The following is an 18209-nucleotide window of genomic DNA, read 5'->3' on the forward strand; positions in this document are numbered from 1 at the left end:
GGCGGGGCCGTACTACTGCGGCGGGCCGGGGGGAGCCGCGCTCCGCCCCGCCGCCCGCTGAGGGGAGCTCTGGCGCCGGGCAAGTCGGGACGGGGAGGCAGCCCCGTCAGGGAGGCTTGCGCACCCCTGAGGGGCTGCCCCCCGAGCCCAAATAAGGACTTATAATTAAAAATTAACCACTCCACAGCACCCACCCACCTGCCTCCCTCCTCTCCTCACACCCCAGCATTTGTTTACACACAGGCCCAAGAGAGGGAAACACATCAGAGTATGCACTTTAATATAAACCATGTCATTTTTCTAATGACTCCAGCATGTACAAGGTAGAGGCTGGTACTTAAAAAAAAAAGTTTCAAGACAAGCTTTCCCAACGGTGTGAGCATTACCCCAATTTTAGAAATGCCCTTGTTTATCCCTGCATTGTACATAAGTTACAATTTCTTGTCCCCCTTCCTCCTCCCCACAGGAGGACAAAGACTTGGACGGAAAAAAAAAAAGACAAGGAAGTGACATTCAATAAGTACACCAGCATTTAAATTAAGGCAGAATAAATAACTCTTCTACATCTATGATCAACTGTGACAGGCAGTTTCAGAGCACCCCGGGAGCATGGAAGCCAACATTGCAGTGGTGTGGAGAGGAGAGAAGCAGCTCTCCTGCAGGGCTCCACCATCCAGCACCCACCGCCCCATGTTCCCCCCCACTCACGTCAGTGTTTGTGTTCCTCAGAGAAGTCAAGCACATGCTGTGAAAGGATTCCCACCCTCCACTCCCCCCTACCAAATCTTTATTTTGGCAAGCAACACAGCCCCTTTTACATCAATTTTTATCTGGGATTTTTACATACAGCACCCCAGTCCTGAATCAGAGGGAGAGCCAATGATCAGTGGCAAAAACTGGCTCTTATGAAAGGCTACAGCCCACTTCAGAGTTTACAAACACATAAGCCGCCTTTGGAGCGGTAAAAGATGAACAGCGTCTGAGCCCAGGATGAGAAAATGGCTTCCTTCCACAAGTAGCAGTGCTCATCCCAGCTGCTGGGGCAGCTCTGCTTCTTCAGCAGCACCCACTGAATCCACCATTTCTGCTCCAGAGCATTAAAATCTAACACACACCTCTGCTGCTACCAGATTTTTAATGGCTTGGGTGGCATACCTACTGAACTACCCCGGTTTAACTCCAGCCTGGCCACTAGCAACCAGACTACTTGTTCCCCAACCACTTAAATAAGCACTTCCACTTGACGGAAGCCAGTGCTGCATGTAGGATGAAGAGTTTCCCTTTGTTATAGGAAAGCAAAGCAGTCATACATAGCTGGGCAGCATTAGTTCCACACGCAGATATGGCTGTGACGTGAATGACGATACATACCTCAACCATAAATACAACCACAGTGAATACAATTCTGCCAAGTAGTACAAGACACTCAGGGGAAAATAATAATAACTGGTGTCCCACTTTCCCTGCCAGGGAAACACACATATAGAGGGAAATCCAATCAGCACAAATTAAGAGCTCTGTTCCATCCCAGCAAGTTAGTGTATTAGTCCCCCTTCCCATAAACCATGAGCAAAGGACAGTGCCATTCCTTTCAAAAAGGAAAAAAAAATAAGAATAAAACCTATTCAGTTAAAATCTGGCTTCTCAAAGCCTTTATAAAACTTAGAAGTCCTCTTCAGTTGGTGCATAAGAAAATCCTAAAAAAGCATCTGAGGCACTGGAGCTGCTGGCTGCCAAGTCAGGCGTGTGGGTGATGGAGGCAGAGATCGCTTCTTGGGTGAACTCTGGATCAAAGTGTCGCAGATCAGCTGGACCAGCCTAAACCAGGGAGCAGAGAGGCACATCACTGAGTGATCAGACCCCAACCTCCTACCTGTATGCAATCTAACACAGCCGCTCTTCCAGTCACCACCACCACATTTGCAGTGCATAACCTACACTTCAGCATCCCTCAGTGTCGATGTAAGAGAAGTGCCTCAGACTTCACAGGCCCAATTCCTTTTGTATTTAAAGTAGATACCAACAGAAATACCCACTTACCACATTGGGGTTGAATGGAGGGGTAATCCTCTTGTTGTACAAGTCATCCCAGTTTATTGGGCTGAAGAATACATGGTTCTTTATCTCAAGCTGTATAGAAAGAGGGGAGGGAGCGTCAGTCTATAAACCTTTCTTTTCCAGCAACTGCCACCTGCTTTCATAGCAGTAAGTTTTGGAAACAAGATTTGGAGCTAACGTGTCCATGTAGGAGTGATGTAACAAGTCCTTAATGCATAAGGGTCATGGCCCTGTAATCCCTTGAAGGGATGATACCATTACATGTCATGTCCTAGCTTGCCACCACATCTGGAACCACAGCATTTCCCTTTGGAAAGGAGTCAACCTCACATGCCCCCTTTTAGGGGGCTGGAAATTTATCAATGTGCATAGAAAGCTTTTCCCAAGGCAGTGCTCTTAGCATGAAAGAGACTCAGTAGAAAGGCTTCCTATCCATCCTCCCCTCAGTCATAAGAGAGGCCACCTACAAAGTCTGTTTTGGCACCCAGCCTCCTCTTCTGGTCCTTATGGAGAAGCCCCTGGAGGATGTCACAAGCTGCCACAGTCTTGCTTCCTTGGATCTGGAGTGGCTTGTGCAGAATGTTGTCATACATCTGAGACACATCCCGACTATAAAAAGGTGGCTAATATGAAAGAGAAGAGAAGCAGCCAGACAAAACACAAGCATAAGGAACCACCAAGGACAGGTCCAAATGAGTCCCACAGGGAGAAGACGGAAACCTGCCATCTAGCTGTTCCAAGGGCAAGGGTATGATTGATCCAGGTGTTGAACCAGGTAATTTCATTCAGGATTCAGTTGTCCGCATCAGGTACCATAGGCACACCAGGCTGATGTCACATCATAAGGCTTGAAAATAACTTCTTAAGTTCTCTACCATGTAGAATAAAATAGACAGCTCCCAAACTTACCAGTCCAAAGAGCATCTCATAGAGGACAGCTCCCAGGCACCACCAGTCTACTGTCCTGTCATACGGCTGCTTCTTTAGCACCTCGGGAGCTAAGTACTGGGGAGAGTCAGGAGTAAATAGTGGGGTCAAATTATAAAGGAAGGGCTTTGCCTTCATAAGCATACAAACCTGGTTGCAGTTCACGTTAGTCAAACACACTAGGAAGCACACAACTGCACTGCATTTCCTACTAGGCTGTGATAGACTCCCCACATCCCTCATAACAATGTGTTTGAAAGGCACCTACCCCCTACAACCACAAGAGTTTTTCTGGGCTGGAGTGCTCCCTTCCTAGGAAAGGCTTGTACAAGGATTGGCCATTCACCCCAACTCAACCAGCAAACCTGTCCTGCACTGACATATTACATTTGTAACGGGCTCATGTAATTTTGAGAAATGTGCAATTTTCAGACCCAGTAGGTTTGTCCAAAGCAGTGACACTACTGATAACCGCTGCCCAGGAGCGACAGGCAAGAATTTAAGTGACCTGCAGAGCAAGCAGCACATCAATCCTGCTCTCATGCATTAGTCCAAGTGCTATCAGGCTCCCTATCTCAGGCAGGAAAAAAAATAAACAAAGCTCAGACAGTCCCACTTGGTTCATGCTGTACTATTGCATAAGTTTGTCCCAACTGTAAACCAAGGTCTGCCACCAGCAAATCCCTGCCCCTTCTACTGAGCTTGAATACCAAAGTGTCTTGGTTACAGACCCTTCTTCAAGACATCTGAAGGGCAGCAGGACAGGGATAATACCTAGGGCAGAGTGCTGCCAGAATCCCCAGCTCAGTAAGGAGCAGGAAAAGTTCTCCCCAGCAAGGGGGCATTCCCCACAGCCAGATCCTCAACTCAGGACATGAGATTTTTGCAGCTCCTGAGTACCCAGGACACACCGAAGGGTACAGCAAGGCCTGTGTGTGTCAGTACCAGCATGTTCCATGTTTTGCAGCTCCGGGTATCGGCGCAGGTAAGCAGCCTGCTTGCAGCTGCCACGGGCCAGGCTCCCAGGGTCAAGGTTGTCTCCACAACCACCTGGAGCAGCCCTGGGGCCATTCCAAGAGCAGGGATCCCTGCCCTGATAATACAGCAAATTCAAAGTACTAGCCAGCCATTAGAGGTAGAACAGTCCCTGCTGAGTAGGAAAGGCCTCATCTCCACTCCAGCTTCAGGCTGACAACCTCAGGAACTGAGGGCTGGCCAGCTCTCACAGCTCATGTTTTCAGAGATGCTGGGCAGCCACGGGGTCTTTATGGGATCCAGAAGGCTTCCAGCCCCCAGGGCACAGGGAAGCTGCAGCACAGGCCGTACCTCAGGAGTGCCACAAAATGTGGAAGTAGTCTCCTCTTGCTCCATTCCTTCTTTGCAGAGTCCAAAGTCTGTCAATACTACATGGCCCTGAGAAGAGAGGAATTTCAGCCCAGCCCACTCTTTCTAAAAAAGAAACAGCATTTCCAGGCACTGGCCTTAACACAGCATCTAATGAATGAACTGGGGCACCAAAATACACATCTCCCCTCCCTCACCTTCTGGGCATCCTACCATGCACATACCTGAGCCTATAGAGAAAATACATAAAATAAATCCAGACTTTTCCCCACACAGGTTTCTCTACAACTACGTAGCTGGAGAGACATTCAGCACTGCTGTGCTTTGACACTGCTGTATCCCAGAATCAGTTTGCATAGGGTCACCAGCAGAGAAGCAGCGACTTGCTCCTAGCACCCCAGCTCCAGACCCAACAAGCCAGGTCCCAGCTCTTGGGTACAGGCAGAGATCTGCACGCAGCTGTGCAGGGGGAATGCTCGCTCCCAGTCACAAGATCTGCACAGAAACGCAGTGGTACATACACGCAAGACCCATGCAGTGGAGAAATAGCTTGGCTTGCAGGACTGTAGCCCTCTGTTTATGATCCAAACACTTCTAAAAACAAAAAGGAAGGCAGCATGAGAGCTGAACATACCTGGCAATCCAGAAGGATGTTCTCAGGTTTTAAATCCCTGCAAGACAAGAAGGGGTGCTTGAGCAGATCTGGCTAGATGTTTAGAGAAGCCTGATCTGATACAACATCAGCTGAGAACAGGAGCTACCAAGACTTCACAGTCCATCTCACCAGGACCTTCCCAAAGTGCAACCTCCCATCACTGTTGGATATTAACATGCACATGTTAACGCTGAAAGGCTGCTCTCATCACACAGGGTGAGCTGTGAGCCTATATTTCTCTGTGCATTCATGCAGAAGCTGTCACTGAGTTTCTTACTTCTTTAAGAAGGTGTGTTGTAGATCTTCTCACCCAACCATTTTCTCTCCTCCCCACTATTGGTCTAGAAGTGCTTACTGCCCAGCAGGCCCCATGCAGTCAGCATGCCTCTTGCAGGGTAAAATGCCAGCAGCGCACCTTTTTGTCCGATAGGAAACTTCAGCTACCCCAGTCCCGGTGTTTGCAGTTCCCCAAGACCTCCTTTCCCCCTGCAGCCCTGCACTCAGCCTGGCTGGCAGGCTCACCGCCCCTGCTCCCCCCAGCAGGGGCACGTGCCTCACCTGTAGATGATGTTTAAGGAATGCAGGTACCCAATCGCGCTGGCAACTTCCGCGGCATAGAATCGTGCCCGGGGTTCACGGAAGCAGCGCTCTCTTTGCAAGTGGAAGAAGAGCTAAAAACAAATGAGTGGGTTGATCATGTCTTCTCTAGAAGCTGAAGGGTATCTGGAGCAAGCCTGGAAGCCAGCTGCTCAAGTGAAAACTGATTTGCAGCAAGTGGCACATGAACAGCACCAAATAAGCCCAAATCATGCTGTCTTATTTAGCTCTCTAAGCACCTTTCCAGAAACAGCTTCATTTGCCCTCTTCTTATATCACCATCTCACTTAAGAGCTCTTTGCCCCAAACCTGGCCATCTCCTGGTCTAGTTCAGACTCTTTGCTTGCTACAAAGCACATTATAGCTGTACTGGGGCAATGAAGAGTAGTACCCATACAGAGCTGAACCCCCCAGAGACCCCTATATGGATTATGGCCCCCTATATAAACAAGGCATCCATGTTAACAGCATCTCCCAGCCAGTTTCTGGTAGCACAGAAAGAGGCAGCTGAGGAGAGCAGCTTGTGCAGGTCAGAAAGAGAAGCCTGACACAGTGCAGAGGCATCACCTAAGCACAAGACTGGGGTCTAGAGCTGGGCCACAAGTGGATTTCATGAAGATCACCAACATCAGCATTTACCATATTCTCCAGGGGATATTAAAGTGTCCCTAACACTTTTCTCAGCATCCTTGCCATGAAAAGTTAGCTGGCACAGGTCCTATTCATCAACATCTTCACTTAGCTTATAAGTGAGGTAAGTTGTACTGCTCCTAGCTGGTGCTTTCCAGCAAAGTAATATTATGCTTCAACATCATTATCTTCTGACAAGAAAGAGTTGTAGGCAGTAAAGCAGAATGCCTGGGAAGGACCAAATAGAAGATTAAAAATAAAGCTTGTACTCACCTCCCCCCCATTTACATAGTCAAGGACAAAGTAAAGCTTCTCCGAGGTCTGGAAGGAGTAATGGAGTCCCACAAGGAAGGGGTGCTTGACATTTTTCAGGAGCACATTGCGTTCTGCCATGATGTGGTTTTGCTAGCAAAAAGCACGCAAGACGTTAGATTTTCAGGCAAAACTCCAGTCCAGCCTGCTGCACAGGCTCACCCCTGTTTTGAAAGGAGCTGAGAGCCCTGTGGATCATCTCCAGCCCCAGGAAGGGAAGCACTCTGCTCTCAGCTGGATTCATCTCAGTCCTTTCTCCATATTCCCATGGCACAGAGAAATCCATGGTTAACATGTGAGCTGTCTACATGAATGCTTGCCTCGATTACATTACCAGGATTGCTCACACACTGACCACTGCCTGCGGAAGCAGCTGGGGATAGCAGACATACCTCCTTTTTCTTCAGGATAGTTTTCTTATGCAAGACTTTCACAGCATAAAAAGTCCCATCACACTTGCGTTTGGCCAGGAGAACCTGGAACAGAGTCACAGACACAGGTTTGAGTCTCATCTTCTGCTGCTGTTAGTGTTTCCTCACCAGCTGAACGCTCTTGTCAGTGATTATACTGAGACTACGACTTTAGAGGGTCAGGTACAAAGGCTTGAAGCCCAGGCTCTAGCCCACTGGCTCCCCACACTCAGGACTTTCACAATGCCAGAAAGAGGTACGCAGCATCCCTGAATATCTCTTACACACCCAAAAGAAAGTGGTTTGGGAGCATTCAGAGAGACTCATTTAAAGATGATCATTACCGTTTTACAAAGCACAGCTTTGTCTGGGCATCCTCTATCAACTTAAAGCATCTGAGACTTTAAAAAACAAGAAGTACTGCTGGTCGCTATCACCGCCTTGAGCATGAAACACCCCCATGCTTCTGTCTAGAGAGATGGCAGGACAGCTCCAAGTACGAATGGACAATGAAAACCTCTCTCAGGTCCCATCTGGTCTCAGTCCCCCTCCGAACATGGCCACATTCCTCAGGAGAGGTGCAAGCGAAGGACAAATTCCTTCAGCTAGGACATCTTCCAAGCTGCCTGCAGAGAGCTCCAGCCCACCGGCACAAACCCACTTACCTTTCCAAAGCTTCCTTTGCCAATAACCTTCAGGAAGTCAAAGTCTGTTGGCTTGGCACTGTTGAGCAAGAGCGAAGCAAGTTAATGTTTCTGGGAGAAAAAACATGCAACAGCAACACTTCTGTGGGAGCAGTGGTCCTTCTGGGAAACAGGAGCTTTTGTGAAAGGGATTAAAGGGCACTGGGCAGGTGATCCTCACTGCCAGCCAGCTGGGGACTCACACCGCATATGCCAGTGCGCTGAGAAAAGGACAAGGAACCTCTCAGCAACCCACCTGCTAAGACAGTTTATCCCCATTTCCAGAGAAAAAGTTAGTGAGGGAGCAAACAGAAATAAGAAAAGTCTTCCCCTAGTATCCCTCAGAAGAGAGGGACGGGACAGAGGACTGAAGAACGATTGTAATACAAGGATGACCTGCAGCTGGATGTGTCAGAAGCCAGCAGGTTGGTGTTACCCACGGGGTTAAAGGCTGAGTTAATGCAGTTGTTCGGTCCTTCGTGACCGCCACCCACCCGAGACACAGGAGCTGACTGCTTTCCCCTGCCAGATCTCTTCACAGCAAGCTCCACACCCTACCTGGCTGCTGCAGGGAGCTTACTTTGGGTTAGCAGAAGGTCCGAGGTTGATGTTGTCAGTTGGCGTTGGAGGCTGGAGAGGAGGACAGGGGTGTTTGGTATTAGTCACAAGGAGCACGCCGCTGGTTGTGCTTGCCTGGCCTCAGCACAGCATCCCCCACCCTCAAGAAACACCCATCAGTGAGAGATTGGATGGGTGCTTCGTTAAGCTAATTGAGGGGAAAGGGAGGAGAGAACTACGCACTACAGCAGTATCACGGCCTCCCTCTTCCAGTGAGGAGTTCGGTACCTATGCACACATGCACGTAGCCTTCCTCCTGTTCCCAGTCCCCAGGAAGCTTCCTCTCCCCAGACTCTGGGAGCATTACGCCTTTCCCAAGATCTGTATAGGACCTCTTCTACTTTTTCTCCACCCAGCATCACCCACAGGGACAAGAGAGAACTAGACCCCCCAGCATGCTATCACAGGCTCTCCTCCTTGCCTCTCCCACAGGGCCAGCCCCTCTCTTCATCCCAGTGAGGATGACTTGCCAGCTCAGACCCACGATCTCACCTGAGCGCTGGTGTCTGGGCTCCGGGAACGATCCATTAAAAAAGCAACTCGTTCAGCACTGGGGAAGCGAAGAGCAAGGAAGTATTGACAACAAAAACTTAAAAAAAAAAAAAAAAAGGCAGCTTCCCACCATTAACCTACCAGGGACCAGTGCATGCTCCCCTCATCAGAGAAGACCCCAGCTGAGCTCCCCAGATATCCCCCAGCAGCACGGCTGCCCCCAGGGGTAGGGGCACGTGTGCTGGGGGGCAGGGGACATGGGGCACACTGGGCATGCCAACAGGAGGTCGGGGAGAAAAGCTTCTTGGGTGCACAGGGGGCTCAAACAAGCACAGCCTTCCCAAACGCCATGCTCAGGGCACTGACACACGAAGCCCAGCAGCAGCACAGGGTGAGGGCTGGACGGGGCTGCAACCCTCCAGGCAGGACCAGACCCACCCCGAGCAGTGCCCCAGGCACCAACCCCACCGTGCAGGAATGATGCAGCCCCCAGCCCCACACCCAGGCTCCCATGCAGGGCAGCTCGGGGCTGTCAAATTGCAAGGAAAAGGGGATGGGGCTTCAGCAGCACTTGTTGGCTCAGACCTGCCCCGTGTGAGCATCGCTGGGTCCTGCCACCCCAGCGATCCCCCTGGGTTTTAAGGTTTCCCCTACAGCCCTTGCAAAAGCCAGGATTAAACAGATGTCAGAGATAGAGGGGAGGAGGGGAAGAGCTCTGTTCCCTTCTCCCCTGCCCCAGAGAGCTTTGTCCATCCCCCCAAGGCCCCACCAACCTCCAAGACCCCACAGAGAGGCCCTGTAGGCTCCTATCCCCCTGTGCCTCAGCCTCCCTGGTACAAAAGGGGCCCTGAAGACCCCACCAGCCCCCCAGGGTCTCACCTGCGAGCGATGCCCCTCGCCACCCCCACACACAGATCCACAGCCATCCCAGAGCCCCCTGGCGCTGCAGCAGAGGGGACACGGCCGGAGACGCCGGGTGGCAGCGGGCGCTGGCGGCCGCCCCGGGGACAGCCCACATCTGGCCCGTGCCAGCCAGCTCCATCCACCGCCGGGCTGGGCGTTGTGGGGCTGGGCTTTTAAAGGGCTCTCAGCCCCTCAGGGGCTTCGGTACTCACTACGAGCAGAGCCTGGAGCCGGACGCCTTGATGGTTTGTCCTATCCTTTCGCGGCCGTGCTTTATAAGTTCTGCGGGGAAAGTTGGAGAAGCGGAGCCGATCAGCTGGCGGCGCAAGCACGAGCGCACAGAGGCATGTTTGTTCTTCACTGACCTTGCTCCTCTCTCCACAGCCACCCTCCTCCCCCTTCCACCCACATTCTGAAATACCCAGGGAGTTATAGGAACCAGGACGGCTCCCCTCCCGCCCCCACCTGGAGCCCTCGGTAGGGCAGGAGCCCCAACGCAGGCACCCTCTGCCAGGGCAGGGAGGGGACTCGGGCTCCAGCACCGCCACCAAGCCTCCGCCAGGCGCCCCGAGTCCCCAGGAGGGACAAGGGGAGCGCTCACAAGGACGATGCTGTGCTGGGGTACGTCACACGCTTGGCACGTCCACTGCCCCTTTCATTCAGGACCGGGTAATTAGGGACATGAATGAGACCTTTCAGGGCCCCGCAGGAGGTGAGCCAGCACACATATCGCGATGAGCAGCCCGAGGACGCGCAGCCAGAGCCAGCACTGGGATTTCCACTGAGGAGCATCCCCGTGGGCTGCTGCCACCACCCATCATCATCACCTCCGAGGAAGAGCAAAGCCCCGAGCCCACCGCACGGAGCGAGTGGAACAGCCTCGGGAGCACAACCTGAGCTGGGGAGTTCCTTGTTTTGGTTAGCAGGAGATAGCAGAAATATTCAAAGGCTTGTCTGCACTCCAGCTCAGCCCTAGTTTTGATTCTGGAGGGAAGGAAAGATTCAAAACATTCACAGAAACACACGCTTTTCCAACAGCACAGGACCGGTGAGGAACCAGCCAAGCTATGGCTTCAGAGTTTCTGAACGAGCAGGGAAAGCTGGAATTTGAAAAAAAAACCCAGCAGCCATTCAGCTTCTGTCAGCCTGGTCACCGGCACGCTGACCTTGCCTGATAACTCACCCCACAGCAGCTGCAAGGGCTCGTCCCACAGGCACCCCCAGGGGGACAGCACCCAGACAGGTCAAGCCCCATCTCCTCCCACCGGGCAGAGTCCTCCTTTCCCTGGCCGTCTGCCTGGATCGCCGAGGTCCGCTGAAGGTCACCCGAGCTGGGGGCTACACCTGTCCCACGCTGCTGGGCGGGCTGGCCAGCTCTCACAGCACAGGGGTGAGCTAACCCAAGGCTCAGTGCTGCGCAGGAGGCGAGCAGCATGCATGTGGAACAAGCCCCCAGCTGCAAACGGCAGCGGGCAGAGGGTGATGCAGTGAGGTGTCCCAGCCCCTGTGTAAAGCAGCCCAGCCAAGCCCACGCAGCTCAGCTCTTCACTCCTGGTGTGTGCCCGCAGCTCTACCAGCTGATGCAGCCTGTTCTTGCCAGATCTGAACCCCCACAAGCCTGTTTTTAGACCTAGAATCAGGTTAGACACCGCTCCGATCCCAGACTCGGGGAGGAAAGTCGCTCCTTTCAGGCACAGGTGGACATTTTGCAGCCTGGGGGTCTTGCAGAGCACATGGGCAAGCCCTGGGAATGCATCCATTCACCTCGCAGGCACCTGCTGGCAGTGCAGGATGCAGGACAAGCCCCCAGCTGCCCCGAGGGGCTCGGACAGCACTGCTCTGGTGGGGTCTCCAGGACCACAGCGAGGCAGAAGCATTTCTGCTGAACAACAGCCAGGAGCTCTGCCGGGACCACAGCCACACGCCCTACCCTGCTCGGGCTGCTCCTTTGCTGCCCATGGTCAGCAGGGGCTTGTGGAGCACCTTCACCTGCAGCATTCTCCAACCAGGCTGTTTCATGAAGCGTCTGCTCTGAGACAAGAGCCTCTCTCCCCACTGAAGCGCGAGGCACAGCTTTAGGACACTGACATCCCCATCCCGCAGCACCTTCAACTCAGACTCTGAGCCTTCTTCCCCAGCCTGAGCGTACCTGCAAAGCCAGGCTGGCTTAAGCCTCCCGAGCAGTCAGAAGCTAGACAGGCTTTTCCTTATCACTAACAAATCCTACTCCCCCTGAAGCACAAAGATTCTCCAGGCGCACACATGCAGAACAACAGAGGCAGAACTAGGTCAGGGAAACACACCGAGCTCGTGGTTATCCATGCCCGGCTGCACCCCTCGGCGTGCCTGCTGGGGCACGGGGATGCTCCAGATGCGGCCAGGGCCACTGACAACATCAGCAAGTGAGTCTTTGAGAGTTTCACAGCAAGATGTGACTATTACGCCCCAGGAACACCAGCTGCTACACCCCACACCCCCTCCTCGCAGGGCTTCACCCCACCACACCGCCCAGGGCACCCCCAGCAGCAGCCACCCGCGGGCACGCCGCGGAGCTGCTACTTACAAGCCGGAGCAGTTACCGCAGCTCAGTCTCCCCCCAGGAACATCCCTCGGTACCGTGCGCTTCCTTCCCAGCACGGCAGAAGCAGCTCCCTCTTCCTCCAACAGTTCTGCCGGCGGTGACCCACATTCCCATGCCAGCCCAGCGATATTTGCTACAAACACATTACTAATGCAACGCGCACCTCGCCGAGCAGCAACCTCATAGACTCGTCATGTGCGGGCTGCCTCCCACCCTCTCCCTGATGTCACCGCTCCCCACCTAACCTAGATTGCAAAACCCCCCCCGAAGCGAGCTCCTCGTCCTCTCCCGTGCCGGGGGCTGGCAGCAGGTGAGGCAGGGCCGGCCCCAGGACAGCAGGACGGACGGGGCTCAGGGCTTACAGGGGAGCACCTAGGGCAGCCGGCAGCTCCCAGCCTATGTGCACGGCATAGGGGGGATGCCCCAGTTTCAGCTCGGAGAAGGAGCACAGGGGGAGGTGGGAGAGGAGGACTTCTGCAAACACATGCTTCTGCTGGCAGAGGAAGTGCTCAAGCTTTCCTCTGCTACAGAGCTACGAGAGAGCTCCAGGCCCGCACTGAGCTCCACCTTCATTCCCATTGAGACACCACAAAAAGCCCAGGAAGAGGTTAGGAAGGACTTTAAGAGCTTCTTCACCTACGAAATCTTCCCAAGCTGTCCCTGCAGAGCTCCCAGCTCAGCCAGCTTTCTCCTGGGGACCCCATCCCCCGCACCCAAGGGGTACCGCAGAGCAGCCCAGCCCAGAGCAGGCTGGAGCCCACACAGAGCCCTCTGGGTTTTAGGGGAAGAGCTGCGTGCAAACCTGGAAAGCCATTTGTAAACCTGGAAAGCTGTTTGTAAGCCTGGAAAAACAGCAGGTAGCTCCAGCTTGCAGCATTGCACACAGAAATAAAAACCTGTGAGAACAAAGAACAAAGCCTCAAACACGCACCTGGGAGCACATCTACCAGCAGAGCCCGTGTCGGGAAGCACTGGAAGCAGCCCACGGCAGATGAGCACGGACACCCCTCGCTCCCTGTGCTCCCCATCCTCATCCCCCGCTGCCAGCAGCTGCCCCACCAGCCCAGCAGCTCTGGGCTTTCTCCAAAACCCCAGCAGGGAGCAGCTTTGCCTCCCACACTGGTGCACGGACACCAGCACCTCCACCTCCCCCGGGTGCTCATGCTTGTGCAGGCTCCCTGCAGCCCTTTCAGGAGAGCAGGAGGAACTGATGAGCAGCTGAGGTGGCAAGGCACCTGCTGGATATACCCAGGGACTGGGAACTCAGCTGGGGGTGATGGGGTTGGGTGGGGAGGGTGGGGCGGAGCCAGTTGCATCCTAGCAGGCGTTTTGGGTGGTTCAGAAAAATTTCCTGCACGTTTTAGTAAGCTGCTCATTTGTCTGTGGTCATGTGGCTTGGAGGATGGTTGAAACTGCCCTTTGGTTCGGCTCAAGCCCAGAGATGCTCCTTCCAGTGGCCTGGGGAGGTGACAGCTCAGGGCAGCAGGGTCGGTGCTTTGCAGCTGCATTAAACGCAACCACAAACACACGTGGAGAGGAAAACCTGGTGTCGGAGGCATGCAGTCATTCGCTACAGCAGAGATTAAGCTCTGAGCAAAGGGAGATGTTGTAGAAGGGCTGGTGTCTTCTCTCTCTCATCATTAAAAATAAAGCAGTCTCTTTTTGCTGCTGTTGTCATTTCCTATAAAATCTCCTGCCCGTGGCTGCAGCAGGAGGAAAGGCAGCCCGGGCTGCGGGGTCTGCCTGGCTCTGTGCAGGGCCAGCGAGGTGCTGGGGGCTGCAAACCGCAGCGGCCGGGAGCCAAAAGCCACCCGAGAGAGGGGCAGCAGCACGCGGCTGGGAATGCTGTTCTGTCTCAGGCCAAAGCCTTATGGCTTTGCTCAGCCACCATCCTCAAGCTGTTAGCACATCGTTTTTAAAAATATCCTGTTATGTTTTTAATGGAGGATTTTTTTCCCCTACATTTTCTGCCTCTGCTTGCTCTGAAATGCTCATGTTTCAGAACTCATTCAGCAGCTAACTGCTATTTGCAAATCAATATCTTCTTTTTTTCTTTTCAATAAAAGTCTCAGTATTATTGTCAAAATCTACTTGACCATGTTTTCTACAGAGAAGCATATTTAGCTAAAAAAATATTTTCACAGAACCACAAAATGGGTTGGGTTGGAAAGACCCCAGCCCAGGCTGCCCCCAGCCCCACCCAGCCTGGCCTCGGGCACCCCCAGGAATGGGGCACCCCCAGCTCCTGGGGCAGCCTGGGCAGGGCCTCGCCGCCCTCAGAGGGAAGGATTTCCTCCTTAATTTTTGTAGCCAAGGAAGAGAGAGCGGAAGTATTCTGGAAGGAAGTTTCACCAGCTGGAAGACAAAATACCCGACCTGGAGTGCTGTCAGCACTGGCAGCCGGTACCGATAGAGAAGCTGCCCCTGGGCTGGTGCCCGCCCTCGCCACCCCAAAGGCTGTTACCCTTCGTCTTCCCCAGGGCGGTGGAGGAAGGCTCCATCCAGGCTGCGGAGATAAAGGCAGCCGAAACCGTCCCCAGTCCCACACCGGGCGTCCTCGGGCAGCGCGGCTCCTGTGCAAAGGCGAAGGGCGCACGGTGAGAGGAGAAACGGGCAGGAGGGAGAGCTGGGCAGCTGCTGCCTGTAGGTGCTGCAGGGCACGTGTGTTATATGGGCACACATCCCTATAGGTGCTGCAGGGCATGATGCACTCATCCCTCCAGGGGACCAAGAATGGGTTTGTCCCACTCCCCACCCAGGACCCACAGGCTCAGGGGATGCAAACCCCTTCCCCTGCAAGCCGTGTCCCCATGTGCCAGCCGTGCCCCCGGTGTACCAGCTCAGGAACTCGGCTCTTTAATGATTAACCCACGGCTGCAATTAGGTATTTGCCAGATCCCTACGGATCCCTACGGCAGCACAAGGGGGATGCCCTTCAAGGGATGATCCCCAACTTTCTCTCTCTCTCTCCCTCTCTCTCTCCTGTACATTCCATTTCAAAATGTTTTATGCAGCTATTTATGTCAGGATTGTGTATGGTTAAGATAGGGCGTGCTATCTTAATCTCCCTATCAGGCAATATCCATAACCATAAACGTGTCACTGCCAGAGGACCTGCGTGGGCCCGAACCATCAGAATTGCTGGGAAAGTCCAGGTACGAGCAACACACACATTTCTCCAGAGAGCACCAAGAAGTCGCCCTCACCCTGCAGCAAAAGGTGACCTGAGGTGCCCGAGGTGCTACCTGGGGGATGTTCGGCCACCCGGTTACCTGTGCCCTGGTGGAGCGATGGGGTGGGGTAGGATGGGGATAAGATAAGATAGGAATAGGGATAGGATCTGAAAGGATTTAAAAGGTCTGAGCCTGTTTCTTCTTCTAACAGGACTCAGTAAGGACTGACTAGCCTTTTGGTGATCAGGTTCTCTAAAATCTTTTTTTTTTTTTCCCTTACCTTTTTCTTTTAGCTTCATAAAGGCAGGGCTGTGCCCCCAGCATAGCCCTTGGTTTGGCAGGGAGTCCCTCCTGGCGGGTCCCATGTTGCCATGAAAGAGCCAAGAGGAGACCACTTGGGATCTGGTTTTTATCCCAAAAGACAGCTAAATGGGCTTGAGCATCCTCGAGGCTATAACCCCCGATAGGATTATTGCCATTGAACTACTCAGCTGGGACATTCTTGCTCCCAAGCTTTGGCCCCAAGCACAGCCTCGGGACCGGCTAACCCAGGGCCAGGAGCAGCCCCTCGGCCAGCCCAGCCCGTGCGGGGCAGGTGCAGCTCCCTGCCTGCCGTCCTCTCCTCCCAGCACCGCCCCAGGACACATTCAGTCTGTACGGCTGAGGCTCTCCTTACAAAATAACCCGGCTTTTAGGGATGAGCGTGTCTTTGCCCCGCAGCGCACCCCCTGAAGCCAGCCTGGCCCGCCCAGGGCCGCCACCAGCTCGGGGCAGCGTGTCACCGGGGACAAGGGCAGGGCTGCAGTTTCCCGGCCGGATTGAGCAGGGTTTAGCAGCCAGGAGTCGGCTCCTGGAGCCACACTGACCCCAAGCCGGCCCCTCTCTGCTGGCACTGCCGCGGCTTTGTTAGCAAGGTGTATGGGGGCTCACAGCCCCCAAAAACTGCCCCCCAAACCCATCTTGCTCAGGAGGGGACTGGGGGCTGCCCCCTTGGAGAGATGCTGGACACAGCGACCCGGAGCCTCGCGGGGCCCAAACCCCATTTCTGTGCCTGTGCCCCCAGTGCTGGTGCTGCCCGAGCCTCCTGTCCCGCTGCAGGCGGTGCGGGGACGCTCGGTCCCCGGCTGCCTTTGCTGAGCTGCCAGCTCTAGAAGCTGGACAGGACCTAAAAACACCCGGGGCTGCTCCTCGCGGGGCCCAGGAGTGAGCTGGCGGGGGGCTGCGGGGGCAGCAGCGCTGGAGGCTCCTTCCCACCCTGTCCCATCATGTCCCTGCCCTGGGGCAGGCACATTTAAAGCAAGAAACCTTTCCACCTGGAGCACTGCTTCCAGCAGTGCTGTGCTCCTCTCTGGAGTTGCTGGGATTCCCCCACAGCTGAGGATTTAGGAAATGCGAGCCCGATTTAGGAAATGCAAGCCCTCCGCTTCCAGCTGCTGCCCTGGGGCCAGAGCCCCTGCGCCCACTGACTTCGCGCCCAGCAGCAGGGGACGACCCCTTCCCAAAACCTCTGCTTCTCCCAGAGTGCCTCAAGCCCTGGTGAAAAGCTGGGAAAGCCACAGAGGAAGGAGAAAGGAGCCCGGTGTTACCTGCGGGGAGCGCGGAGCAGGAGTCCTGGCGCGGGGCAGCAGCAGCTGCAGAAGGCAGCACTCGCCTCCCTCCCTCCCCTTGTTTTTGTTTTGGCGATTCGGTCTGAAGGTCGAAGGAGAAATCTGCAGGAGTGGCCTGCGGTAGGAAGTAAATGATTACCCGGCCACGAGGGGACGGGGGAACCGGGAGCCGGGTGGGAGAGGAAATTCCCTCCCTGGGGGATTAGAGGGCAGCTCGCCCCTGGGAAAGTGCAAAAGGTGAGACTAAGGTGCTCCTGGCTGCAGGCTGTGCCGGGTCACCGCGAGCCGTGTGTCACCTCTGCAAGGCCAGCAGCAGCACCAGGCAGCTGGGAGAACCCCTGGGCACGGGCAGGACCCGCTGCTGGTGCTCCGGCAACACATGGGGCTTGGCAGCAAGGCAGGAGCACAGCGAGGTGGAGCCGCCCTGGAGCCTCGTCCCCATGGGGCAGGGGCAGGGACAGGACAGGGACGTCCCTCTGGACAGGAGATCCAAGCCAAAAAATGAAATCAGAGCTATTGCCCTCTATCCGGCCTTCCCCCATTCACTCCCTGTCCCTCTCCCTTTCCCTCTGTGGGTGTCTGGCACTGGGATGTCCCCAGAGGGGTCACCACATCCCTGAGTGGGCACCTAAGTAAGGCTCTGCCGGCTGGGCACACTGGTGGAGTCACTGCCAGACACGGGCAGAGCCTCCAGCTCCTCACCCAAAATGCTGAAGCAGCCTGAAACACGTGCTTCGAAGCGCTGGAGGTTCAGGGGGTCAGGACAGCACAGGAGAGGTCACCGAGTCCGTGTGATGGGGACACACAGAGCCACGGGTGTCCCACGTGGCGAGGAGCAGGCGGAGCCCCCGCGCCTCCCCAGCTCCCCGCGGTGTTCCTGCCTGGTGGCACGGCCGTGAGGACAAGGGGATTTGACATTGCCCTCGTGTCTCGGGAACTATCCCAAACAGAGGTCCCCGTTGTGCTTGAGGAGCTGCGAAGACACGGAGCGATGAGGAAATGCTCCCTCCCGGTGCCGAGGGGCCTTTGTTTCATTCCTTTTCAGAGTGAGAAGGTCCAGAGGGCTGCTGCAGCACACGGCCAGGAGCTGCAGCTCTGCAGACAGAAGCCATTGGGAGCAGTTCGTACTTCCCCATCCCGATGCTTTCCCAGGCAATTCCTGCTTTAAACCCGCTGCTATTTCGGGCTGTGCTTTGCTCACCCCGCCGCATCCCCTGCG

General features: G+C 54.7%; 1 protein-coding gene across 5 annotated transcripts; it reads right to left on the reverse strand.

Moving 5' to 3' along the window:
* Positions 1-251: 251 nt before the first annotated feature.
* Positions 252-17097, reverse strand: SGK2 (serum/glucocorticoid regulated kinase 2). Of its 5 annotated transcripts, XM_013192980.3 has the most exons (15): positions 16970-17097; positions 14675-14783; positions 9842-9911; positions 8727-8784; positions 8197-8246; positions 7599-7656; positions 6916-6999; positions 6485-6616; positions 5543-5655; positions 4964-5000; positions 4312-4398; positions 2968-3063; positions 2526-2681; positions 2041-2130; positions 252-1818 (listed from the first exon to the last, which is right to left on the reverse strand). In XM_013192980.3, exons 2-15 carry the CDS (start codon positions 14709-14711, stop codon positions 1663-1665), a joined length of 1224 nt encoding a protein of 407 aa, XP_013048434.1. In that variant the 5' UTR covers positions 14712-14783; positions 16970-17097; the 3' UTR covers positions 252-1662. The 5 variants fall into 5 exon arrangements, with proteins under 5 accessions (XP_013048434.1, XP_066834225.1, XP_013048432.1 ...); XM_066978124.1 differs by lacking the exon at positions 14675-14783 and having other exon boundaries at positions 16970-17033; XM_013192978.3 differs by lacking the exons at positions 14675-14783; positions 16970-17097 and adding an exon at positions 13142-13428.
* Between the last annotated feature and the right edge of the window lie 1112 nt (positions 17098-18209).

The sequence above is a fragment of the Anser cygnoides genome, chromosome 16, assembly GCF_040182565.1.
Source record: "Anser cygnoides isolate HZ-2024a breed goose chromosome 16, Taihu_goose_T2T_genome, whole genome shotgun sequence".
NCBI classification, from domain to species: domain Eukaryota; kingdom Metazoa; phylum Chordata; class Aves; order Anseriformes; family Anatidae; genus Anser; species Anser cygnoides.